The sequence below is a fragment of the Lissotriton vulgaris genome, chromosome 10 (genome assembly GCF_964263255.1).
Source record: "Lissotriton vulgaris chromosome 10, aLisVul1.2, whole genome shotgun sequence".
In the NCBI taxonomy this organism is placed as follows: domain Eukaryota; kingdom Metazoa; phylum Chordata; class Amphibia; order Caudata; family Salamandridae; genus Lissotriton; species Lissotriton vulgaris.
Window position 1 is genome coordinate 688,086,300 of NC_141698.1, and position 25,541 is coordinate 688,111,840.

Genomic DNA, 25,541 nt, shown 5'->3' on the forward strand with positions numbered 1-25,541 from the left:
TCTATTGGGCACAATTTTGTACAAATGAATATTTTACATGCAATGTACACCAAATAGAATGGTTGAGTACTCTGAATAAATAACATTGTACTCAAGTTATTTTGATTTTTCCCAGATTCTCCTGAATTTTCCCTTTCTCTTTTGAACTGCTCTCCCAGTCTGGGACCCCTTCTATACATATAACTTTATACCCAGGTCCCAGTGACTTTTGTTGGGTTGACCCCGTTTTTCATAACGCAACACTCCAAAGCAGCAAAGACAAATAATCTGGGGAATCCATCGGGGGTCAACTAAAGCTGATCTCCTCACAGATAGTTAGAAGATTAAAAAGTTAAAATTACTTTGTGAGTGGGCATTAGGCTGCAGGATTCCACTGCAGAAGGTAGACCCCCGCTATGAGGGAATATGCATCATAAATGTATATATACAGAAGGGAAAGGATCCTGAATATAAGGTGAATTTGGGAAAATTGAAAGAAGACTTAGAGTCCATTAGTGTTAAGCAACATAAGGACATAGTATTGGTGGTAGGTGATTTCAATCAGATTATATCCCCGAAGAGTGGATAGTTGGTATAAAGAATTTTTAGAATCCCACAATATTGAAGTAGCCATCTTTCCAAGAGGGGAGATCTCACAGCAGGACGAGACTTTAACCCAGTTAATGGGGTCTCTGGGCATGGTATGTGCAAATGGGAGACTGCAGCTAGATCGGCCAGCGGGACGGACCTTTGTGAGCGGCCAGCAACTTTGCCCAATAGACTATGTGTTTTGCCAGGCCTGGTGCTTTGATTTAATTAAAAATTTTGAGGTGATGAAAATGACAGGTAGTGATCACTTCCCCCTGAGGGTAGAATTACCCATACCGAGTTGTAAAAATAGGGAGAGGGCTCTACAGGTACACGTGGACTATCCAAAACGGTTAACAACCTGTATAACGGACGAACATATAGAAAAGTTAAAGTTAATCCAGCAGTCGATCCCAACTGAAGAAATTCAACTTAAAGTAGGAATTTCTTGGTTCGAATTTACCATAGGTAAGCTGGCAGATTCCTTAAAGAAGGAATTTAAGACAAAAAAGACTGGACTGGGTAGTCATGTTGTAAATAAAAATAGGAAGTCCTGGTTTGACAAAGATTGCAGGGTAGCCAAGGCACAGATAAGACAGAAGGAGAGAGGAATAAGGGCCATGTTTAAGGTGGACCTATACCAGGCACTTCAGCTACTAAGGTTAAAGTATAAAACATTAATTTGAAATAAAAAAAAGAATGTATAAAGATAAGTGTTGGGCAAATATGTTGGAGGTAATTGAAACTAGAGATGTGAAAGGGTTCTGGAAATTAGTCCAAGAAATTGTGCAGCCTTTGATATGGTGGATCAAGAGCTGTTGTGAGAGGCCTTAATTAGATATGGAATTCCAAATGATCTACTACGGCTGATCCAAATGCTCCACACTAAAAACTGGGCCCAGATAATTTTAGACATAGATGTTAGTCTATCTGGGAAAATAGAAATTGGAAATGGGCTGCGGCAGGGATGTGTATTGGCTCCCCTGCTGTTATCCTTGTTCTTAGCAGACTTGCCATGGACCTTGGGGAATGCCATTGGGGCAAGCCCGAAATTAAATGGCAAGCAGATTGCAGGTTTACTTTATACAGACGATCAGGTGATCATGGACCAGAACGAGGTTGGCCTGCAAAGGAAACTGAATTTATTTAATGACTATTTTTCCAGGAAAAAACGTAGAAAAAAACTTGTGATAAATATGGATAAGACCAAAACCTTGAGCTTTGGCCGGAGGAAAACTGGGTTCTCATGGTGGATAGGGTCAGAGAAGGTGGAATCGGTAACTGAGTACAGATACTTGGGGCTATGGCTCGAGAAAAGTTGGAAATGGAATACCTGCTTAGAGGCGTCAAATCTAAGAACCGCTGCATCGATCAGCATCCTGAAATTGTTTAATAAAGCCTATGGTGCAATGTCCGATAGACCAGTGCTAAAAGCATATTCGGCTATTGTACCCCCAAAATTTTTGTTTGGCCCAGAACTGTTATTTTTAAGTGGCAAGGAAAACTGGGATGTTGAGGAAGGTAAAAACTTTAAAAAGTTATTTACACTTCCCTTGTCAGCAATGGTTCAGGCTGTAAGACTGGAACTAGGATGTACTTCATGGGGTATTTTAGCCGGTATGGCCCTACTTCGCTTCTGGCAATGCCTAGAAGTAGGTGTAAACACCAAAATATCTCAATGATGTAAAAATGAAATACAGAATAGCGAACTAAAATGGGCAAGAGAGATTAGGGGGATTATAACAATGCTATGCAATAAGATGGGAGTTAATGTGTGCCACACTATCTCTATGGCTAATACTCATAAGAAGACACCCAGGTTGACGGGGAAGGAAATATCTCATGCACAGGACCCAAATTATCTTGCAAATAAAACCTTGGTTCGCTTTATGGCTGTTGCATGGAAAAATGATTAATGCTTCCCTTATATTGATAGGCTACCGGATTGCCAATTACAAAATGAGGTTTTGAGGGTAAGAATTGGGGTAAACCCTTCTTATATAAACAAAATGGTAAAGCGTGCTATGATTGACAAGACGGGAAGTTGCACTTGTTCCTTGGGCACCCAATGTGATCTGCTGCATATTTTATTTGATTGCCTGAAGTTCCTGGACTTACATATTATGTTCTTAAAACCAATATTTATGGAATATGAGATTAAAACAAGGACCCAGGCTGTGACCCTGATGACTGAAATGACCCATTTAGATATTGTCGTGGATATGGGGAAATTTATGCAAAAAGTCAAGCCATTTTTATACCTTTTAATGAGTTTTAGCAAATAGTTTACCGGCAATTTAGGTAATAGTGGGTTTTTAGATTGAACATGTTTTTAGGATGCATTTATGCGTGTTAATGAAATGTTCTTTTAGGTAAATTTTTTACTAAGATATGTATTGTTTGTGGAACAATGGTCCGAATAAACGTGAAATAAACTTGAGTCTTTGCATTTTGTAAAATAAAACCCTTTTCTAGGTATTGTTGTGTTTTTACGTTTTGCTCCCCCGTGTATGAGCCACCGTGTGGGAGATTCTGTATTATCTGAAAGGCGGAGCAAGACAGCATATTAAAAGACATCAATCAATCAAATTTATAAAGCGCGCTACTCACCCGCTAGGGTCTCAAGGCGCTGGGAGGGGTGGGGTCCGCTACTGCTCGAATAGCCAGGTCTTGAGTTGTTTCCTGAAGGAGAGATGGTCCTGGGTCAGCCGTAGGTGGATGAGGAGGGAGTTCCATGTCTTGGCCACCAGGTAGGAGAAGGATCTTCCTCCGGCGGTAGCTCTGCGAATACGTGGGATGGTGGAGAGGGAGAGGGCGAGGCTGCTCGAGCAGGACTGGCGGGTAGGCGTGTAGAATGTGAGGCAGTTGCTGAGGTACTTGGGGCCCAAGTCGTGGAGAGCCTTGTGTGCGTGTGTGAGGACTCTGAACGTGATCCTCTTGCTGACGGGGAGCCAGTGCAGGTCTCACAGGTGGGCAGAGATGTGGTTGTGGCGGGGGATGTCCAGGATGAGTCGTGCAGAGGCGTTCTGTATGCGCTGGAGTCTTTTCTGTAGTTTGGCTGTGGTTCCAGCGTAGAGGGTGTTCCCGTAGTCCAGTCGGCTGGTGACGAGGGCCTGGGTGACTGTCTTCCTGGTTTCGGTGGGGATCCACCGGAAGATCTTTCGGAGCATGCGCAGGGTGTTGAAATAGGATGACGAGACGGCGTGGACTTGTTTGGTCATCGTGAGGGAGGAGTCCAGGATGAAGCCTAGGTTGTGTGCGTGGTCCGTTGGCTTGGGAGCGGTGCCCAGGACAGGGGGCCACCAGGAATCGTCCCAGGCGGAGGGGGTGATCCCAGGATGAGGACTTCCGTTTTGTCCGAGTTCAGTTTCAGGCAGCTGGTCTTCATCCACTCTGCGATGTCTTTCATTCCTTCCAGGAGGCTGGCTCTGGCGGTAGCGGGGTCATTGGTGAGGGAGAGGATCAGCTGGGTGTCGTCGGTGTAGGAAATGATGTTAAGGTTGTATTGGCGTGAGATGGCTGCGAGGGGGCTCATGTAGACGTTGAAGAGGGTGGGGCTGAGCAAGGATCCTTGCCGGACGCCGCAAATGACTTTAGTGGTTGCAGAGCGGAATGGTGGGAGGCGGACTCTCTGGGTTCTTCTGGCGAGGAACGAGATGATCCACTCCAGTGCCTTCCCTTGGATTCCAGTATTGCTGAGGAGCTGTATTAGTGTGCGGTGGCATACTGTGTCGAACGCTGCTGAGAGGTCATGGGGATGAGGGCAGCTGTTTCCCCGTTGTCAAGCAGGGATCTGATGTCGTCAGTAGCTGCGATGGTGGTGGTCTCGGTGCTGTGGTTTGCTCGGAAACCGGACTGTGAGGGGTCAAGGGATCAGTTAGTCTCGAGGAAGATGGCGAGTTGTTTGTTGACGGTCTTCTCAATGACCTTGGCAGAAAAAGGGAGGAGTGAGATGGGGCGGAAGTTCTTGAGGTCTGTGGGATCCGCGGTGGGTATCTTCAGGAGGGTGCTGAGTTCGGCATATTTCCAGCTCTCCGGGAAGGTGGCGGATGTGAAGGAGATGTTAATGATGTTCCGGAGGTGGGGTGCGATGACGGAGTCTGCCTTGTTGAAGACGTGGTGAGGGCAGGGGTCGGCTGGGGAGCCGGAGTGGATGGTGTTCATCGTGCGGGTGGTGTCTTCGGTGCTGACCGGGGTCCAGGTGCAGAGGGTGTTGGTGGGGGGCGCTGGTTCGGTGGTAGCGATCGTGGTTTGTGCGCCGAAGCTGTTGTGAATGTCGGCGATCTTGCAGTGGAAGAACGAGGCGAGTGAGTCGCAGAGGTCTTGCTATGGTGTGAGGTCGTTGTTGCAGGCGCTGGGGTTGGAGAGTTCCTTTACGATGCTGAAGAGTTCCTTGCTGTTGTGGGTGTTGTTGTCCAGTCGTTCTTTGAATGTTGTCCTTTTGGTGGTGCGGATCAGCTGGTGGTGTGTGCGGGTGGCAATCTTGAGGGCTGTCATGTTTTCAGTAGTCTGGTCGTGGCGCCAGGCTTTCTAGAGGGTGCGGCGGTTTTTCTTTGAGGTTTTGAGTTAGTTGGTGAACCACAAGGCTTTCTTGCTGCCGGGTCTGTTGGGAGGGTTCTTCAGTGGAGCAAGGTCATCGGCGCAGTTGGTGAGCCACAGTGTGAAGTTGAGGGTTGCTTTGTTGGGGTCTGTTGTGTTGGCGGGAGGGTTCTGGCTGAGGGAGGTGGTGATCTGGTCGGTGGTGATCTTGCTCCAGCTTCTGCGGGGGACCTGTTGCGGGTGGTGGTGGGTCGTGGTTTTCCTGAAGTTGAAGTGGACGCAGCTGTGGTCGGTCCAGTGTAGTCCGGTGGTGTGGCTGAAGGCTATGTGCTTGCTGGAGGAGAAGACGGGGTCAAGCGTGTGGCCTCGTAGTGGGTGGGGGTGTTCACCATTTGCTCGAGTCCGAGGTTGGCGAGGTTGTCCAGCAGGGTGGTGGTGTTGATGTCGTTGTTGTTGTTCTCCAGGCGGAAGTTGAGGTCCCCTAGGAGGATGTAGTCTGAGGAGCTGAGGGCGTGTGGGCTGATGAAGTCTGCGATGGCTTCGCTGAATTGTGTGCGTGGTCCCGGGGGTCTGTAGTTGAGCGTGCCTCTGAGGGTGGTCTTGGGGGTCGGTGTGTATCTGAAAGTGTAGGTGCTCGGCGGCTGTGCTCCGAGTATTGTTCTTCGTCTTGATCCGAGTCTTCAGCGTTAACTAGGTCTTCCACATCGTCAAAGATATTATCGGGCTCTGGTGCCGATCTCTGCATTTCTTGCCTCGCTGCCCGTCGATTCCGGATCGTCTTTTTTGACCGGAACTGGGCACAGGCTAGGCAACTATCTTCATTGTGATCTGGAGATAGGCATTTGTTGCACACTGGATGCTTATCTGTGTGCGGGAACTTGGATTTGCACTGCAGGCAGTATTTGAATGGACTTCGTTCCATTGACGGTCGGTCCACGTGGTGTCGAGAAGGCCCAACGGCCCGATTCGACGACCGGATTGCAACAGATGTTCAAGAAGTGTATCGGTACCGAACGCTTAACAATACCGACAGACCCGAAGGCCTTTTGGCCTTAGAAAAGTTTTTGCTGATTCCGAACTTGGAGTGCTGGAAAGTACATCCGAACCCAATAGCGGAAAAAAAACAATCTGAGGATGGAGAGGATGCCCATGCGCACTGTAGTCCAAGGGAGGAGCCACCCATCTCGTAATACTTCGAAGACTCTTCCAGGACAACAATATGCAATCATCCGGACCCAACACTAGGCGGCGATCTATGCACAGATATGAATTCAGCAGCCCACATGCCTCAAACATAGTGGTATGATGTCCTGCAGTAGCCAATGACGGCTAGTAATCTGAATAAATTCAAAAAGGAGTTAAAAGTAATTTTCTAGGTTAGCAGGGTGGTCTTGGGAAGTGATCAAACCCTCACCTTGATGCATGAGACCGATTTTACGGGTCAGTGTGGGATCAACTGTTCTTGGTGGGAATGCTTCTTTTGAGATGAGAGTACTTGAGGAAGGCCCTTTATTTTGTGACATCCTAGTACGCTGCAGTGTTCTGCCATGATGATGTGTTTGTGGAGTGAAAGGTCAACCTTTAGGGACTAAGCGCCACTCCTTCCCGCCAAGTATATTGTCCAATCAGCACCAGGTATCACCAGTTAAAGAATGACTACATTCAAGCTCACCTATGGGAAGAATAAAGGCTGATCACAGGTGAACCTTTCATAACAGCAAACAGAACCAATGAAATACAATCAAACCTATCTGCCGGAATGAATTAGGCTTAATTTTCTTTCCAACAAAGTGTGGTACTATAGGGCGGCAGGAGACACTCCAGTCAGAAGAAATGGGGGACACCATCATGAGTACCTGCTTGAGTAAACACTGCCTCCTTTTCCGTCCAGAGTATAGGAGAAGACAGTTGGTACCAGAGACTGAATTGGCAACAAAACCGAGGTTAAGGAAACCCACAAAACTCAACAGAAACACAGACATCCAAAGAAGAAAGAATGTGGATAGTAAGGGAATGCATACGTTTGTTCAGCAAGAGCCCTGGAAACAATGAAATCCCACAAAACAAGAGAACTATGAGGAGAAGAGAACAAAACAATATAAATATAGAAATAAGGGATTAAGCAGAGTGAGAAGAGGATACTTTTTGAAGGAGAGTACAAGGGACTGTTCAGGCATCACAAAGCGCAGAGAATTCTTATTTGGGTGAAACAGAACTATGACACTGCAGTACGTAAGAGAAACCTGGAAAACACGTCAAACAGTAGCCTGTGCCCAGTGTGGGGAACAACATTTTATCTTATGATGTGTGTCTTATGAGCTTTCCCGAAGGGTCCAACACAGACAGCATTAGAAGCAATATAGGGGTGTGCAGAGCCTAGAGTCTTTAGGAGCATGTAGAGTAATCACAGACCCTGCATCCATGAAGTGGCCTGAAATGGAGACCCATCTTTAAAGTTACCATGATACAGAGGGATTAGTCCGTGACATCTTCAAAAGGCACCAACACAATGTGCTTTGTAGTGGTTCAATAAGGACTGTGAGACCCTCTCAAAAAAGACAAGCGACTGACTGTCCATGAGGATTAAGCAGAGGCCAAAAGCAAAAGTGCCTTTCCTGTGCCAGCTAGGCAAAATGGGCACAAACAGCTTGAGCTCTTGGAGGGCACATCTGAAATGTTTAAACTAAAGTCAATGTCTGGTTTTAGGGCATGTGAAGTTAAATTGCTTTGCTTATGTATCAAGTTTCAGAAAGCTGTGGATGGGCTACTGTACTAACTGTCGGGACTTGCATCCATGAAAGTGAGTTGATACATGGATACTGTGGCAGGGATTGTCATCAAGTTCAAGTTAAAAAAAACAAGTTTATTTAGACTCCAAAGTCCTTAAACACATAAAACAGCATAAATACAATATTGTCATCATCCCATGGTATGATCACGTTTCAGACTAAGGCTTTTGATCACCTCTGGCAGAGTTGAAGAATTATCCAATGTGGACAACTAGGATCATGTATGCAAAGCATGACCTAGTCTCAAACACTTTAGTGCTTTACGGTTTGCATCTACCATCGTATTCAATGCCTTTGTAGGGAGATTCAGAATGGTAGCTTTTCATGAATGGGTTTAATAGCTTATACTTCTTCATGTATTCCATTGCTTTGCATGCAAGTTCTTTATGGAAAATCTTCCATCTTAGCCTGCGGGTGGCATCCTTAGCTCTGGGGTCCCAATTAAAAGATCTGCAATGAGTTCCCAATGTCTATTATTAGGAAGCCTTTTCTGTGCACTGCAAGAACACAAAGTCTAACCATACATGATTCTTTAAGTATTCACCTCTACCGGTAAAACGGAGGTAAGCCTTTCACATATTCGCCCCGTTTAGCACACAATGCACCATATTCTTATTGAGATGTGTATCAATTAGCAGCTGCCACATGAGGGCTCCAAACTTCCAACCCTGCCCACACCTAAACATAGTGTGATCTTCGGCAAATGTTCCTTTCGCCAGTCATTTGCCCAAATTGGAACTGCTTAGCTAGAAAGACTAACTCTCTGCTGTACGAACTATGTAAAACAAATATACATTTGTGTGAACAAAACAGAAGAATAAGGTCTACCAGGATTTTAATTGTGTTTGCAGAGAAAATAAGGGATTAAAATAAATGTAAGGGGTGTGCTCGTCACTGCTACAAATGATATAAATATTGGATATTTGGACACCTGTGAGTGTTAAAGTGGAGTTTGAGGAAACATCTCGCTCCTCACCGAGCTGTAAGGTGGCCAGACTTTGGTTACAGTGAGGGCCACAGGTCTAGCATATTATTAAAGTTATTGTTAACAGATCACTCTTGCCCTGGCTCTTCAAGCGACTGCCTGCACCCACGCCTCCTAAAAGAAATGCTCGCCAATGTTGAATAGAAGCATAAAAAACACCTGTGCGTGTTAAATGCAAGGTTTTGTGGAGATTAGATGACTGAAAGAAAGATTTATGCCTGGTGTCAGGGCATATATATACCACCACAAAAAAAGTGTTCAAATAAATACGCAAAGGTACACACACTCCTCTTTCCCCGTCGTGTTTTCTTTTTCCATTTTCAGTTCATGGGTGCTGGTGAAGTGACATTTTTGAAGGAAAATGAATCATTCAAAGAGCACCCGATTTTAGCTTGCAAATCTCTGGACCGGAAGAATACACAAGAAGACCGAGCCTATTGCAGGCACCCAGTGAAACCAGCGGTGCTGAGAGAAGGGACGCGCTTGGTACAGGGAGCGGAGGCCCAGGCAGAGCAAATCCGCAAGAGAGGGACCTGAGAAGTAGCGTAATCCATGGTGGTCAGAGAGGGCGAGGGGGGCGAATGGCAACATGAAAGGCCCAATGCTGAAGCAAACAATTTAAAGGGTGACCAACCGTCCGTAAAATTCGGCGGACCGTCCGTAATTGGGACCTCACGTCCGTTGTCCGTGAGCATCCCTTTTACGGACGCCTTTTGTCCGTAACTTTGGCCTTCACGGGGAGCAGCACTGCTCCATGTGAGAGGCCTCACCCTCCCTCCCCCCTTGATGGGGCGCCTCGCGCTCCTCCTGGAGCACAAGAGCAGCCCCACCCGCCCATTGTCATTCTGTATGCCGGCTGATTGCCACATACAGAATGACAATGCGGCAGTCTGGGGGTGTTAAAGCATGTGGCGGCCTCCTCCTACCTTGGTGTACAGCAGGGCAATCTGTTAGAAATAAGGTACAATGCCCATGCTGCAACGTGAGAAAACGGTTTATTTAAAGAAGCCTAAAAATAAAGTTAAAAAGAACGGTCTATCGTTCTTTTACTGTCCCATCATTTTAGAGTGAGGTATTTTCAATATTATATTCAACAAAGCCCTGGTTGCTGCTTTTTTATTTTAAGCAACTAACACCCATTGACAAAGCCAATAGTCCTGGCTTCTTGTTGGTGTAATGGTACTTGCTGTATTATACATCTGGATGCAATGACAGAAACAACATAATACCAGTCGGGCGGAAGACTATGCTAAGCACAGATTTTTTGCCTACGTGTTTTAAACCACGCCCTTAATTACATCGAACACACTCTTTGAAGAGTCCCCCACGTTTTTTACACCAGTTAAAGCCTTGGAAACAACACCATGTCACAGTCACCTCGCATCCTGGCACTGTGCATCATGCATGACTCATGACTTCTACGTTTTCAGATTGCCTATGTGCAGGGGCATAGTGAACCCTCCCCTACCCCTTGCTTTAGGAACTACAGCAAGGTAAAGTTCTTGATGGGCCTCTTCTGTCTGCGACTCTGCAGACAAAGGCTCAGCTCATAATGTGAAAAGGTGGGAAAGTAAATAAGTAAAGCAATGTGCGAATGGCTGGATGGATTACTGAAAGGATGAATGGATGAATGGATAGATAATGAAAGAAAGGATGGATGGATGGATGAGTGAATGAGTGGAAGTATGGATGAGAGAAAAGGTAAATAGATGGATGTATGGGTGGAAGGGTAGATGATGGGCAAGTGAATGGGTGTATGGATGAGTAAGTGAATGGATAGCTGAAAGGGTAAATGGCTGGATGGGTGAGTGAATAGATGGGTGGAAGAGTGGATGGATGACTGTATGTATGGATGGATGGGGTGAAAGGGTGGGTAGATGAATGATGGAAGAGTGAAAGGGTGGATGAAGGGATGGATAAGTGAAATGATGGATGGAAGGATACATGGTGGATAGGTTTGCAAATGGTTAAATATGTTTGGATATAGATGGGCACACAGATGGAAGGACAGAATGAATGGTGAAAGACTGAATGATGGATGAAAGAACGATTACACCTTGCAGCACCCATTATCTTAAGTAACATTTCCTATACAATGACTTTCACGTTAATATGAGTCATTGTCTCTATATAATGTGTGTGTGATGTAACATACTCAGACACCCTGCCCTACATACTTGGGTTGAGTAACACTATAAAAGAAATTAAATACACATGAGAGGCGGTCTAAGTGAAGATGAGGGGCACCAATGGAGGGTGGTAGCAAGGCTGGACAGGGCATTGGGTGTTTCACTGGGAGGCGGAAAGGGGGGTAGAGCCGTTTTGTTACTGGGGGCTGGCACTGCAAAGCTCCTTGTATATCCAGTAGTTTTCAATCAACAATAAAAGCGGCCTCACTTATATTCAGGTGTTAAGACCATTGTCTGGTGACTTAAGTACCTGTGGAGCGAGATGAAAATTTTGAATCGTCTAAGGTAGCAAGCTGCATCCATACTGAAATACTGTGACCTGCACGGTTGTCTCAACCTAATGTAAACTTATTTAGACTTGTACTTAGGTGGTTGTCTATTTACTTACTTATATACTATTGCGCTACCACTTCTGATGTGTCTGTAAAACGTAACTTTTGTCCCGAAGCTTTGTCCTGAATTTAGACCCTTTGTCCTGAATTTTGTCCCTTTGTCCTGAATTTTTACACTCACCGTCCTGAATTTGCACCTATGCCAGTTGGTCACCCTATTTAAGGCAGGAGTGAAAGGGGCAAACTTGTAAAGGCCTAAGGTGAGCAAAGAGTTCAGGGAAGCGGGCCCAGGTGAAAACCTGACGCCAGCCTCTTGCCCGACACTGCTGGTGATGCAGTTTCATGCTCCATCTTATCTCGTGTAAGCACGGGCATAATTGGAAGGATGGCAATGTGATTCGAATAAGTGTGTATTTTGCATTATGCGGAATTCCCAAAACTACCCCATTATACCAGGTTGCATAATTACAGTCGTTCACAATAACAAAGGAAACAAGGTGAGTGGCTGTTCACGGCAATTGTGTACTTTGTACTATTCTTTAGAGCAAAATGTGTCCTCGTGCCAAACACTACGCCCTTATATAGAGCTCGCTAATTGCCAACTTTGCATTTTGTGCAATTTTTTAAAAATGTGGTGTAGTTACCGGAAAACAATTGCGTTGATTTTGCACACCCAATCTCCTACTCTGGGAGAAAGTAAGGGTAGGGTCAGTTCTACAGTCACCATCTCACAAGACGTCACCTGCCAAGTGTTCACTCACGACGAGTACACTCTAGTGCTGATTTTACCAACAGGAAGAAAGTGTGTTCCAGGAGGCAGGTGCCGGGACTCCTTCACCCAATCCCAGATGAAAATGCAGTTCTGGCCAATAACAGGCCCACATTTCAGCCTGTGATGCCATCTACTTGTAACTTCTTGACTCACTATAAGCATCACTATGCCACAGCTGTGTTCTTATTCACCAAAACCGAATGTCTGCCTGTTCTTTTGACAGAAGACATTAGATTTTATTCCGCTGTACGAATTTCAGATGTCTTGGTCACAACAAAATCCTCACTACAGTTATGGAATTTGTTTTTTACTATTGATTTACATTATAAAGACTTCATAACAAGTAGACCTAAAGAAATGTTTATGCCCAATTGAGAACCAGAACTGCGAAGAAGCAAGATCATGGAAAGTGCAGCATTGTCAGTTCCTTTAAAAAATATAAACTCTTAAAAAAAATGGTTGAGACAGAGATCACTAGAGTAAAAGAAGATCTGGTTCTGCGATGCTCGCCAAAAAGGGCAACAGGAAGGAAGGAGAAAGAAACAGAAACACGCACACACGCACGTACGCACGCACACACGCACACACGCACGCGCACACGCACACACACTCGCACGACAGATTGGCCCATTTCGACATTAGAAAACACTTTGAGAAATAGATTTGCAATAGTAAGAAACTGAAAATGTTCCCATATATAAATGCAATGGTACATACCTGGCATTGCTAGGGTGGTAGTGAGTGGCATGGAACTGCTTAAGCTGCTTCCAGGTAAGGTCAGGAATGTCAACTGGATCACCACCAGATATGACAGAGTATGTGTGGTCCGAAAGAAGTTTGTTCTGAAGGTGCTGGGAGAAAACTCTCTCGTTGTCAGTCTCAAATGATCGTACAGATGAAACAAAGGGGAAAAAAAGAAATGTAAAAAAATAGCGGTGCACAGCTGAAATGACCTTTTTTTGACAATTTTCATGACTGAGATTGCGCGGATAATTCAATTACGGAATAAATGTAACAATATTTACCAAAATGTATTAATCGACAAAAATCAGGACAAGTAGGAGTCTCAGATATCTGGGCACAATAATAATAGAACCCAACTCAACACCTTTTAACAGAACAATAGATTCAAATGTAATACTTCGGGTGGTGTTAGTAGTCGTTTTGATTATCTTTCCAACACAAACTACTCAAGTAGCGAATCAATCAAGTCCAGTAAACCCACATTTAAAAGTGCACAGATGTTGGACCCGGCCCATTAGGCAGGTTCATCCCTAGACTTTTTGCGTTTTCCTAGCCTATTTATGGAACCTGGTGTTGGTGATTTTAGGCCTCTGCGCACTTTTTCACTGTGGTACAGTGTAAAGTGCATGAGCTCTCTGTATGTGTGGTGAGTGACCTGCCCTCCCATAGGAATGAATGGGGAGTATGTATGCCCATGGTAGTTCCTGATGTGTGGGGAGTGCAGGGGCGAGTTTGGTATGTATCAACTCGTGAGAGTGAATGCTGCAAAATGATGTATGCAGCATGACTGTGTCTAGTCTAGAAGTACTACTTTTGGAAGTTGGAATATTTGTGTAAGTTGGTGCTAGCGTGTGATTGGCTGGTGAGCCTGGCCCAGAGTGCCTGGGCCTGCTTGTGGATTGACTGTCTGGTTTGAGGATGACAGGGGCTAGAGAGCCCAGGAGGTTGTCTGAAGTCAGCCCCTGGATGAAAGGCAGCATCTGCTGCCAGGGAAGTGGGAGGAGATGGCACCTGATAGTGAAGGGCTGTTCCTGTGTAACTACAAAGCTGGCTCCACCTCCCGCTGGGCGACTGACACCTTTGTCCCTGATACTGAAGGGGACTTCCCTCTAAACCAGTCCAGCTGGTTCTCACACTGCCTGCTTCAAAGGACTTCAAAGGACTTCAAAGGATTTTCTGTGTATAAGAAGGGGCTGTGTCCCCTTCCAAAAGGTTCTTGTTTCTGACTTGAATCTACCAGGGGCGGGCGCTGCCCAGCCCCTGGATGCCTGGAGGACTTCTGGGGGGACCCCTCTGCCTGGCCTGGGCTGAGGGGGGGACTTTGCTGGACTTTCTGCCCCCCTAAGCACCTGGAAGTGCTTTTTCTGTGCTATAGCGCTTGGGAGCGCTGGATTTGTCCTTCTTAGCGCAGGGAGCGCTTTAAATTTTCTTTAGCGCTTAAGAGCGCTTTATTCCTGCTCCATAGCGCTGTGGATCATGTTTAGCGCTAGGAGCGCTTTATTGTTGGGAGCCGGTGCCCACCCGGCGTGGATTTGCCCCGCTAGATCTTTGTTGGGTCTGCGAGTGCCCACCTCGCTTATGGTGCCGTTTTTGTTGCTTCGGCTGTCCACGCCGATATTTTGATTACCGCCCGCCTGCCTGCCTAGCGAGGGCCGCCGCGCTGCCCGCGGCGACCCGGAAGTACCTGGCCGGCCGGCCAATCCCAGCGCGGCCGGCCGGAAGTCCCGCCCCGCAGCTTGGGAGGCGGGAGAAAGGAGTGAAGTGCGGCCGGGAGACGAGGCGGCTCGAAGGAGGACAGGAAGCTGGCTGCCCGGTTCCCCGGGGCTCCCGAGTGAAGGGAGACCCCCGGGGAGAGAGAAGAGGTCTGGCGCTTGTCAGGAGAGCCCAGCGAGGAAGCCGCGTGTGAGGCAGAGCCCGCCCCCGAACAGACGGGTGAGTGTCTGAAGGGCTGGGGGTAGGCGGGGAGCTCCGCGAATGGCAGTGCCTGATCGAGGCAGCATTCGAGCGCCCCCATGGCAGCGGGCCGCTCCTCTCTTCTTTCCGTGATGTGGCTGGCGGTGCCGGTAGAGGCACCAGGGCAAGAGCGGTCCCGTGTGACAGTGGACCGCTCCGACGTGGTGACGAGTGGTGCCGGAAGGGCGGCCCCGGTTGGCAGCGGGTCGCCCCAACGTAGATTAAAGCCCAGAGAGGCCCAGGGGCCATGTGTGCGATGTCGAGCCCCAGAGGGGGGGCTCCAACGACCCCGCCGCCATTATCAAGAGCCTGCTAGGCTCAGGGGGCATTTTCTGTGGCCAGAGCCTGGGAGCTCCAACGCTGGGGGCATGTGCTGCGACAGAGCCTGTGTGGCTCCAACCCTGGCGCAGTTTGTCTAGGGGCTAGTGAGAGCCCCCAGCCGCAGTGTTGATGATTTTCCAAGCTGTCCAGCAATTAGTGGGCAGCTGCACCGTTTAGGCCTTTCTGTGATGTACACAGTTGCCCAGCACTTTGTGGGCAACTGCCACGTTTAGGCTTTTTGTACTCTGTGACTGGCGCTGCATGGCAGCGCACCCTGACTTTGGACTCAGGGCATCTTTGCCCCACAAGGCCAGTTGGCCTAGGGACTGCCACAGGTAGTGGCTTATGTAGTGTTGGCGCAATGTGATTTCTATGCTTTTTAATAGTTATTGCTAATGTGAGTTTTTGCGCTATTGATTTATTATGCACCTCTGAATGTGTTACTGCATCATGTGTCTTTCTTTCCATGCGCTGCACCTCTGAATGTTTAGTCATCATGTGTCTTCTTGCGCTGCACCCCTGAATGTGATTTTATTGCATCATGTGCTCTATTCTTAACACCTCTGAATGTTTAGTCATCATGTGTTCTTCTTTATTACTCCTCTGAATGTAGGTTTATTGCATCATGAGTAATGTATTCTTTCTTAGACCCCTAATGCTGTGTGATACATAGGTGGTTCTTCTTTCTTAGTACAGGTGGTCCTAGTAAGGTCCTGGTTCCTGTTACCAGTGGTTACTGGTTGTTATCTTTGATTATTATTTTACATTCTACATTTTATCTAGAAGTACTATATCTGATTCAGACAGGCGCCCATGTGGCCCTGTCTGGTGTACATAATCCCTGTGAATATTGCCTGTGCCAGTTGGCACAATGTATATGTGTGATTTTATCTGATATGTTTTTACAATACAAAAGTTATTTTTATAATAACCTTGTGTGGAGTCTCTTCAGTGGTGTGCCTAGTATGTTGTTGCTGTTGTGCGCTGGCGCAAATGCTTTACACATTGCCTCCGAGTTTAGCCTTACTGCTTGAGCCAAGCTACCAAGGGGGTGAGCAGAGGTTATCTTGGCGTGTGACTTCCTTGCCCTGACTAGAATGGTGGTTTCTGCCTGGCTTTGGCGTCAGCCTTAGCCTACCAGAAATAGCCAGTTCTAACATAGACAAATGCAAATATAACTTACAAACGCTCCCTTCATTTCGTTGAATACAACTCCTTTGAAAACCAAGGGCGTGTTGGCATTAGTTGGATTCTCATGTTCCAATCTCCATCCTTCTTGCCTGGAATAGTTAACAAAGACTTAAATTCAACAGCATAAAAGGTGGAATTGAAAATGTTTTGTAAAAATGATATATACAAAACCTTACCAGAAATCGAGCTCTCTCAAGCATGGGAAAAAGACAGCGTCCAGATACACCGACAAAAGATTCTGGAAATCCTTCCGATTTTGAGTTGAAAATGGGTACAGAGTGTAGTCAGAAGCTGTGATAGAAAAAGTATAATCCAATAATTTGTAAACACTTTAACGTTTACCGCTTTGGTTCTTTTGATTTCACATGATCAAAAGCAACATACAAGATATGCAGGCAGCCACATACTAGCAAAAATCTGCAAGCTAAAATGAAGTTAGCGATTTAGAACCAAATGTCCCACCTTTTTAGGTCTCACATAAGCAGCACAGCTGTCTCTTCGATGCATCAAGTAATCAGTAAATTGTGTGTAACTCCGCCTATTGCCGGATTATTTCTGTTGCCGCTTGCCATAAGTGAACTCTGCCATTGCTTTTATTAGCGGGCTTATTATTGGCTGTAGAACCAATGCGTCACTTCCGTTTATTCCGGCAGTAGCACTGCCTAACTACAGTTTTCGTCCGCTTCTGTGGACTTCCCTTCTTCAGTTTAAGAACTCTTATTTCTTCACTGTCCCACCCCTCAAACATCACTCGCAGCAATGGCAAGCGCTTTTTGGGTTTATGTTCTGTGCAAATGCGCGCTTTTACTTTTCTCACAATGGCCGAAATTTGATATACACACATACAGCGCTTTATATTTAACACAGCGCCCGTGTTTACATTTACACAACACTGGCGCACGCAATTAATAAATGGCACAGTGGCCGACAGCCCCTCATCCCCGTCCCGCCCTGGGGCGCTGCGCTTAATCCTTTTACATATTGATTGGCATCGCGTCAGCTGTGGGAGTGCTAGTGACTTCCTTTATTTTGTGAGTGCTAAAATACCAATAGAGGAATACAGTTGGGACAATGCTGCTGCCACCGAATGAAAGGACGTTGGATTTATGGAGGTGGGTGTGCCGGGGTGGTCCCCTCCCTCCGAGGCTCCACCACTTCTGCTCTTTACAACTGTGTTCGATAGTGCTAGACCGCGCATTTGGTCCCTAGTCTTCGGGAGGTCGGCCTCTCCATGCTGTACGGAGTAAGCCTAGTGAAACAATTTGCAATGTTTGTGCGGGTCATGCTGGCTGCATGGCTTATTCGGCATTGGGCTAGCGCACTACACACATGGAGGACCACTTCGGTAGAAGCATGTGCATCGTGTAACGGAGCAATGTGTTGGAGGGAACTGATTCCTCTTCAGTTGCGGGCTTTAGTGTGTTAAGGAGGCTTTCCAGTGGCTGTCGGCTAATGGTTTACATGTGACACAAGTTGAGGGGCGGCACTGTTCTGCCAGTTAGTTTAACTGTTCACCCCCATTAGAGGGCCCACACGGCTTTTGTTACATGCCTTTTCTGGGGTCCAAAACCGAACGCATTTTACTAGATAGCGGCTCTACGTAAAATAGGTAAAGTACCAGGACCATCCCTGTAGTGTAGTTTTCAAGGCATTTGATTTCTATCCTTCCTTGAATACTTTGCAAATAATTGCAGGCACATTGGCCCTTTCAATGTGTTTGCGCGTCCCTTTAATTATTTAAGCGTGTGTGCATTTGCTCTTGTTTGAACAGGTGTACTCGCACTACTGTACATAAATCTTGAGTAACCTAAAGCCACGCCAAATCCCCCCTCCTCCACCCAAGCTGTCTCTCACACACTATAGCAGGTTGGGATGTGGCATTACGGCTAGACTGCAGACGTTGGAACTAAGAAACTAGGTTAGAGTCTCAACATCGACTCAACATCCTGTTATTTTAGACACATTACATAACCTCCCTGTGCCTTAAAAAGAAAAGGAATGTGACCTTGTGTAATATAACTGGTGCTCATGTATAGTGCTCTAATACCTTCAGGTCGAGTTCGCACTATACAAAATTGCAAACAAATGTACGATTTGCTGATGTTCCTCTGACATTCTTAATTCTATAAGCACTTTTAAAAGTGTAAGTTAGCATTTCAGTTAAACCACGTATAGCAGCTCCCAGGCAGTCTCTGTGTCCTCGCAAGGCAAACGTGTTTATGGACCGTATTTATTTCTCCAGCTGCAAGTCTATTTGTATGTTTATATAGTATCAAGCAGCAGGGTCCTAGATGACTGCACTACCAAGGCTAGTCACAAAATTAGTAAGGTATATTGCCCACCTCAAATGGCCTGCTGTAAATAGACCAGAAAAAATATCACAAGTTAGTTGTATGAGAGGCAACATATACAAAGCAAAACAATGTATGGAACATTCAACTAGACTATAGTATCTGGTGTAGTTTTTCTTCTTTCCAAGTAGCGCTACTTGGAAAGACGGCCACCGGACACAGCTCCTTTGACACATTGCTGCCTACACGGGATTCTGGTTTACCCAGCAAGAATCCCCTTCTTCTCAAACTTTAAATAGAAATCCCCATTATCATCATAACTTTGACTACAGCTGAAGGACTACTTCTGTGGCATAAATAAATTATTTTTTATGAACTCATTGCCCTGAAGAAGCCCATGTTTGGGTGAAACGCGTTGGCTGGTTTCAACATCTGCATGCCCTGAAAATTTGAAAAACAAAAGCCCAATAGCTACCCCAGATGCTATCGTCTAGTTGAATGTTCCACACATTGTTTTGCTTTGTATATGTTGCCTCTCATACAACTAACTTAAGTCTATTTGTATATAGTCATCAGCAAATATACCTTAATGGCTTCATCCACATCTGTTTTGTGAAGGTATTTCAACGCTCAGCTTTGGGTACTCAACTTAGTATTTAGTCGTAGTTTTGAGCTGATTTTTCACAGCATGTACATTTTACTGGTTGTTTCATGCTATCTCATGCGAGCTGCTCGCCAGAAGCAGAAGGCTTCCAGGCTTTGGGCCACTTGTTTATGCCCACAATAGTTGTAATGCTACGCCGAATCTTAATGAGTGCATCTCATTAACAAGCATTTGCAATGCCATATGTCCAGCATTTGCGATAATTTGACCTATTGGTGTTGTAAATGATTATGCCTTTTATTTTTGTAGGTTTTTTAAACATATAAATAAAAGTCATTTTCATTTACAATGCTACTAGGACAAAATCTCGTAAATGCGAGACCTAATGCATTGCAAATGATTGTTTTTAAAAGTTAACTCCCAGAGTATTGCCTCAGGAGCGAGCAGTGGTGCGCACACTGCTTGTTTTAGCTGCTGTTCCACGTACAGTGAAAGTGCCCCGCTCGCCGAAACTGCAGTAAGACCTGAAATACCCAATTATTCAATTTGTAAACGATAAACCAGAGCCTTGAGCTAGCGATGGCGCACAGTGCCAGTCGACCAGAAGTCTCCCTCCTCCTTCATGACATTTCAACGTGCACGTGCGAGACGCTGCCTCAGCGGGCACCATCTGGCAGACAGCATCAAAGACTGCATGAGCCTTTCATTTTAACATTAAAATACCTTTAGAAATAAATTATTAATACTACGTCTCTTTGTTATTTGTCTATACCATGGCTTCTACATTTAGATAATAAACACTTAGTAAGATGGACTTGTGTTTGAAAATTTTTCCTAGTCGCCCGGTTTCATTCGGAAAAAAGGACACAACACTATGGCACTTGTTATGCTTGAAGATTCAGTGGGGGTGTGTACGACTCCTCTTTTCTCCTGTCTCTAGTGTTCTGTGACGTCACTCAGAGTTGCAGTGTTGTTGCAGAGTCACCATGTTTAGGCACAAAAGAGCAGCTGTTCTGGTGAATAGACAAACACAGGGCCTCTGTTGTTCATTTAGATGTGTTGGCAGCCCTTTAGCCACGTTATCCGGTGTCACTGTAAATTCTGCGCCTCACCCACCAGTCCAACCGGAGCAAGGATTCCGTAGGTATCAGTCCTATTGACTCATGTCTATGCCCAACAAAATAATCTAGAGAAAATGCTGCAGAAAAGCAGTAAGGGGGGCTTGGGGGGTGGGCGACGGCAGGGAGTCTCCTCTCCACCCCCCCACTACCGGGCTGTTTGGGAGGGGCGGGGCTTAGGTGAGCATTTCATCCATTTTGGATTTGGGCTTGCTTTTTGTAGCCCAAATGTAGCCCAAGGTATAAATGCTTTGGGCTTCCCTCTCCGGCCACCATTTGTCTTTGGTGACCTGGTGGCTGGGAGCTTTAGTTAGGGAACATTTTTTGAGGAGGAGTTTGTAATTGGAATATTGGTAGTTCTTGTTCAGTGCTTTAGTTTAAGAGTTATGGCAGTGGAAAACGTGCGAGTGCTTGAAGCTCTCAGGTGTTTGAGCGAGGTGGGTCGGATGGACTTGGCTATTGGTGACGTGACAGTGATGGAGCAGATTTCATCTGCAGTCAGGCATTGTTTTATTTTTTGTGCTTCAGACAGGCTGCATTTACATTGCCACACACCTTTTGGTGCAAGTTAAAAGCATGGCACATGAAAAACATGAAAGTGAAGCCTATTCAATCTGAAATGCTTTTGCTGAATTAACATGTGTTTTTGCAATGTAGAGAAAAGTGGCCTTTTTAGCTTTGAAGATTAATAGAATAGGTTTCTCTCTTTCCCAGCTCATTCCTTATAATCTAAATTCACTATTTCTGTCTTAAGAGACTTTGACTTGTTGCATATTTTAATAAATATTTTCAGTTAATAACATCTCTTTTTATAATGTGTGTGAATTAATAATGCACCAAACACTACACAGGGGGATAAATGCTTTTTGCATGAAAAGCTATCTAAAACACTAAAGCATGTTGCTGTGTGTGTTGTATTAACTGTGTGCGCTATATAAACTGTGTGTGCTTTTAAATTTTACACTAAAATATAAAAATGCTATGTTGCACATTCCACATTTATTTTGCATGATGTCATAAATAATAGAAAAGCTTCTTTACACTAATAGCTTGGCTGGGTAAACATTTATAAGGGGTATTAGTATGGAGTTAGGAAACATAATGGGCTGATTTACATAAAATTAATATTCTATTTGTGTTTGTTTTATTTTTGGGCCTACCATTAAATGGCTGCCTGTGAAACCAGCAAGGCTATGGCTTGCTTTGAAAGAGGAGAGAGCATGCGCAGACACCAGCTTGACTCAAACTGCGGAAGGAGTCAAGGACATCTTGAACTGTACATTCTTGTGATTGTGCCAATGTACCAGTTTGATAAAGTATCCGTCCTACTGCGCTGTGACAGGAAGGAAGGAAAACTATAGAAACATTTTCCCTAGTAAATGTTGCAAACGTTTATAAATGTGTTAAATAATTTGCGCTTCTTTTGTTAAAACTGGTATAGTCAGGTTTTTAGAATGAGTCAGGGTGGTGAGAACTCATTCTATTGTGGCTGACCAATCACGTACAGGTTTTCCTGAAGATGCAACATTTTTTGTGTAGTCTGCCAAGAGGTAGAGTATAAATAATGACCTCTCTGGAGGGGCTTTGGCTTCTAGGCTCAGGGGGGTTTGTGAGCTCTTGAGAGAAGGAACAGATTAGACCAGACATTCTATGGGTTAGGTACAAAAAACGTCCCGGGAGATTGCTGAAGGGCGGAGTTGCGTCTGAGGAGAGTCAGGGGGAGGATTCTTGCTTTCACATCATATTTTGGCACTGCAGGCCACATTCCTTTGAGGTCTGGTGAAGGAGGGGCTGTCTCACTCCCTGCTTGCTCTTTAGACACAGACAGATGCAGAAGAACAGAAACAGATAGAAAGGCTTTTTAGATTTAGATGCAAACTTTAAGTTTATGCTTTGACTAATTAATTAGGTCTGAAAAGATTTATTTCTCTCAATGGGAGATTTTTGCAAACTATTTGATTTTTGATAAGCCTTGCAAGACTATTTTTTCCTTAGAAACTCTTTAAGAGTTTGATTGACATTTTGCGCCACATTTTCTTTCCTATATGTAATGCTTATATGCAGACTGTAATATGTTCTGTATTAATGCTATTTTTCCTGTTTTCCAAATTCTGTAACCTGATTGATATTTTACTAATGAATAAAGGGTTAGAGAAAAATTAACTTTTGACTAGAAAATAAAACCCTTTAAATACTCAACAACTCTCTTTATTGGCTTAAAATAATAATTGCATTTTTGACTGTTCATCTTTATTTAAAGTCTCCTGAAGGTAATACATGGTGTGAAGGGCCAAACACCTTTTTCAGCGGTAAATTAGAGGTAGCATGAGGGTTTTGCATTGAGAAATTAACAGAAGAAATTACCGCTCCATCAACAGGGCCTCCGCGCCCTGCGCAGCAGGCTTCTGCGGGCGTGGCGGCAGCCGTCGCTGCCTGCACATCGCCCAAGCGCCAAAGAATGGCCCGAGTGTTGGAGCAGGGCCGCCCGCGCTCTAGAAAGGTGGTGCCGGCATCGCAGGAGCTGTCATTGTCGGAAGGCTCCGCTTTGGAGGTGAGTGTAGGTCATGGAATGGGTGGGAGCTGTGTGGTTCCGGAGAGCGGAGCCGGGTCGGTAGTGTTGTCGACAGGTCCAGCGGTAGGGCCCGGACTGCGTGGTTGGTCTTCCCCTGCGCGTAAAGCTAAGCGCGGGGGAGGCAGGGAGGGGGGGCAAGAAGCGCTCTCTCTTTTCCGTCGGCGCGGGCACTGGTTCCTTCAGCGGGGGTGAGTGCGGGAGCGGTGGGCGCCTCCTTGTTGGCAGTTTGGCCGGGCCGCCTTTGGAGGCTGAGGGTTCAGTGACTCGGGGCCCTCAATCAAGTTTGTTCGGGGGGGGGGGGGTGCCTGTGTCGGGAGGGGATCTTGAGGAGGGGAATGGGAGCTTGAATTCTTAGTCTGTTCAGGCCAGGCAGCCGTTACTTCTTGAGACAGGTGGGAGGGGTGAAGGTGAGTGGGCTGCGGAAGTTAGGCCTCCCTCTCGTGCAGGCTCCCTTAGTTCTATGCGCAGCGCTCGTGCTTTGGGGGGTTTTGCAAGGGGACACAGGTAGAGAAAAAGTTAGCCCCCTTCTTTTTTCTCCTTCCCCCTCAGATAGGGGCGCAGGTGGCGCAGGGGAGGGCAGTTCGGTGGGGGAGGGGGAGTTGGCTCAGGTCGGTGGGTGGGGGGGGGGGGTTGCGGACTTTCAGTTCGGTCGTAGAGCAGGACCGGTGTGGTTGGGCAGGTGTTGATAGCTATGGGAGGGTTTTGGAGGTGGGCATTGAGCCATCAGTTGGGGGGCACGATTGGGAGGGTCTGGATGTTATCCCATCTTGGTCGGAAGGTGTGAGGCGTGTGGAGTCTGGTGGTTACGCGGGTTTTTCTTCGGGTTCCCTTCATGGGGGCCCCCCAGAAGAGGGTCCAGTTCTTCAGGTAGGCACGGGGGCTGGGAGGTGGGGCCTGTTGGGGGCGGCGGGCGGGGAGCAGGCTCGCCACTTGGCGCCTTAGACGCCAAGGGCGCAGGAAGGGTTAGAATGGAGCAGTTTTGAGGGGGAGGCTGCCCCTCCCCCTCTTGCTGCCTCAAGGGTAAGTAAGGTGAGTTCACGGTTTGAAGGGCATGAGGATGTGATTTTGTTTGGTGATTCTCGTTTGGGTAGTCAGGTCGGCAGGTCAGCTGGCTTTTTAGGTGCTCCCAGTCCAAATGCTTTCTCCGCAGGTTAGAGAGCGTCGTGGGAAGGCAGACTCGGTAGGGCGAAGTGCGGCCCAAGTTCGCAGAGGAGAAGGGAGGGTGGAGCCCGGCGCGGCACATTCCGTATAGGCGGGGGATCCCGGCACGGCAAGCGCAAGAAGGTCACGCGCGACCTCACTGGCCCCAACATCAAGCAGGACGCGGTGGTCGGGAGGCCCACTGGATAGGATCAACAACGACAACCAACGCAGGGGGGAGTACCGGCAGGTACAGTCGGCTCCCCCGCCCAGTGGACCATCAGGGGCCATTAGGGCTGGTGTATCTACTATAGGTTCTACTAAAGGTCGCAGTGTTGGTTTTGCACAAGATCCTCTACAGATAGAGGACGAGGTGATTTTGGATTATGATGAAGATAGCCCAGAAGAAGGGGAGTGGAGAGGCGATGAGGGGGGGGGGGTGGGGGGGGGGTGCCTTTTCATGCGTCTTCTAGTTTTTTACAGGCACCGGTGGTGGTGCGGCCCAGGAGGGCAGTGTCTTTGGACGCCGTAAGAGAGTGCGGCCCCGAGGTGAGGGCTCCTCGGAAGGTGGACCACGTGGAACATACGGCATGGAATTCAGCGCCCAGTCGGGCAGCCTTGCTAAACCCAGGTGAGAGCATTGCCCCACAGGCCAGACCAAAAATGGTGTCAGTGGGGACAGGAGGTGAAGATGTGTTGGGGGAGCTGGGTGGTAAGCTCCAAAAAGGTAAATATGTGCGAGATCAAAGTGTTGGAACAGGTATGGATGTTCCTTCGGGGACCAAAGTGGAGAGAGGTACGAATACTGAACCGGAGGTACCGGTTAAAGAACCCTTGCACAGTAAAGAGTTAACGTTTAAAAAGCTACCTTACATGGGGGTGACAAAACCGTTAGGCGCGCATTTGATGCTAGCTATTAAAGAACGCATATGGAAAGGGGAGTATGTTGAGATTTTAAAACTGTTACACAGGGAAGTTCGGTCCAAAGAAGGGTCAAAGGAGGAGGAGTATGAATTGGCCAAGCGTCCTAAAGTCCCCTTAACGATTGAAAACCGGACATCAGCGTTCTTGATTTAGGCTAGTTTTTATTGTTACAAGTTCCCGGAGCGCTGCGTGGCAATCTTTAAATACATGGATGTTATTAGGAAGGCGCAGATTACAGGCAGTGATTATGCATGGGCTCAGTACGATGAGGAGTTTCGGGCCCGCATGGCTTGGGATCCGGATGCTAAGTGGGGTGAGTTGGACGCAGATCTTTGGCAGCATACCATGGGGGCTCCAGCAGGGGGGGGTGGGGGGGGCATTTTTACTGTGAGTGGTCTGTCTTTAGTGCACCGTCCCTTTCAGGGGAAGCCCACCCGGGGAGGGGTGGGGAATGCTGCAACCGTGTCATGTTCAGGGGCCTGCTGAGAGTTCAATAAGGGATCTTGCACA

The 25,541-nt window shown here is 46.7% G+C and overlaps 1 protein-coding gene across 1 annotated transcript in view; it reads right to left on the minus strand.

Annotated features, from left to right (window-relative positions):
* Window positions 1-25,541, minus strand: part of PITRM1 (pitrilysin metallopeptidase 1) — a 354,406-nt gene that overhangs the window by 290,380 nt on the left and 38,485 nt on the right. Inside the window, exons 5-7 of the mRNA XM_086941520.1 lie at window positions 16,559-16,673; window positions 16,375-16,471; window positions 12,891-13,051 (exon numbers count right to left, since the gene is read on the minus strand). Of these exons, the coding sequence (XP_086797646.1) occupies window positions 12,891-13,051; window positions 16,375-16,471; window positions 16,559-16,673 (373 nt within the window). The remainder of the gene's footprint in view (window positions 1-12,890; window positions 13,052-16,374; window positions 16,472-16,558; window positions 16,674-25,541) is intronic.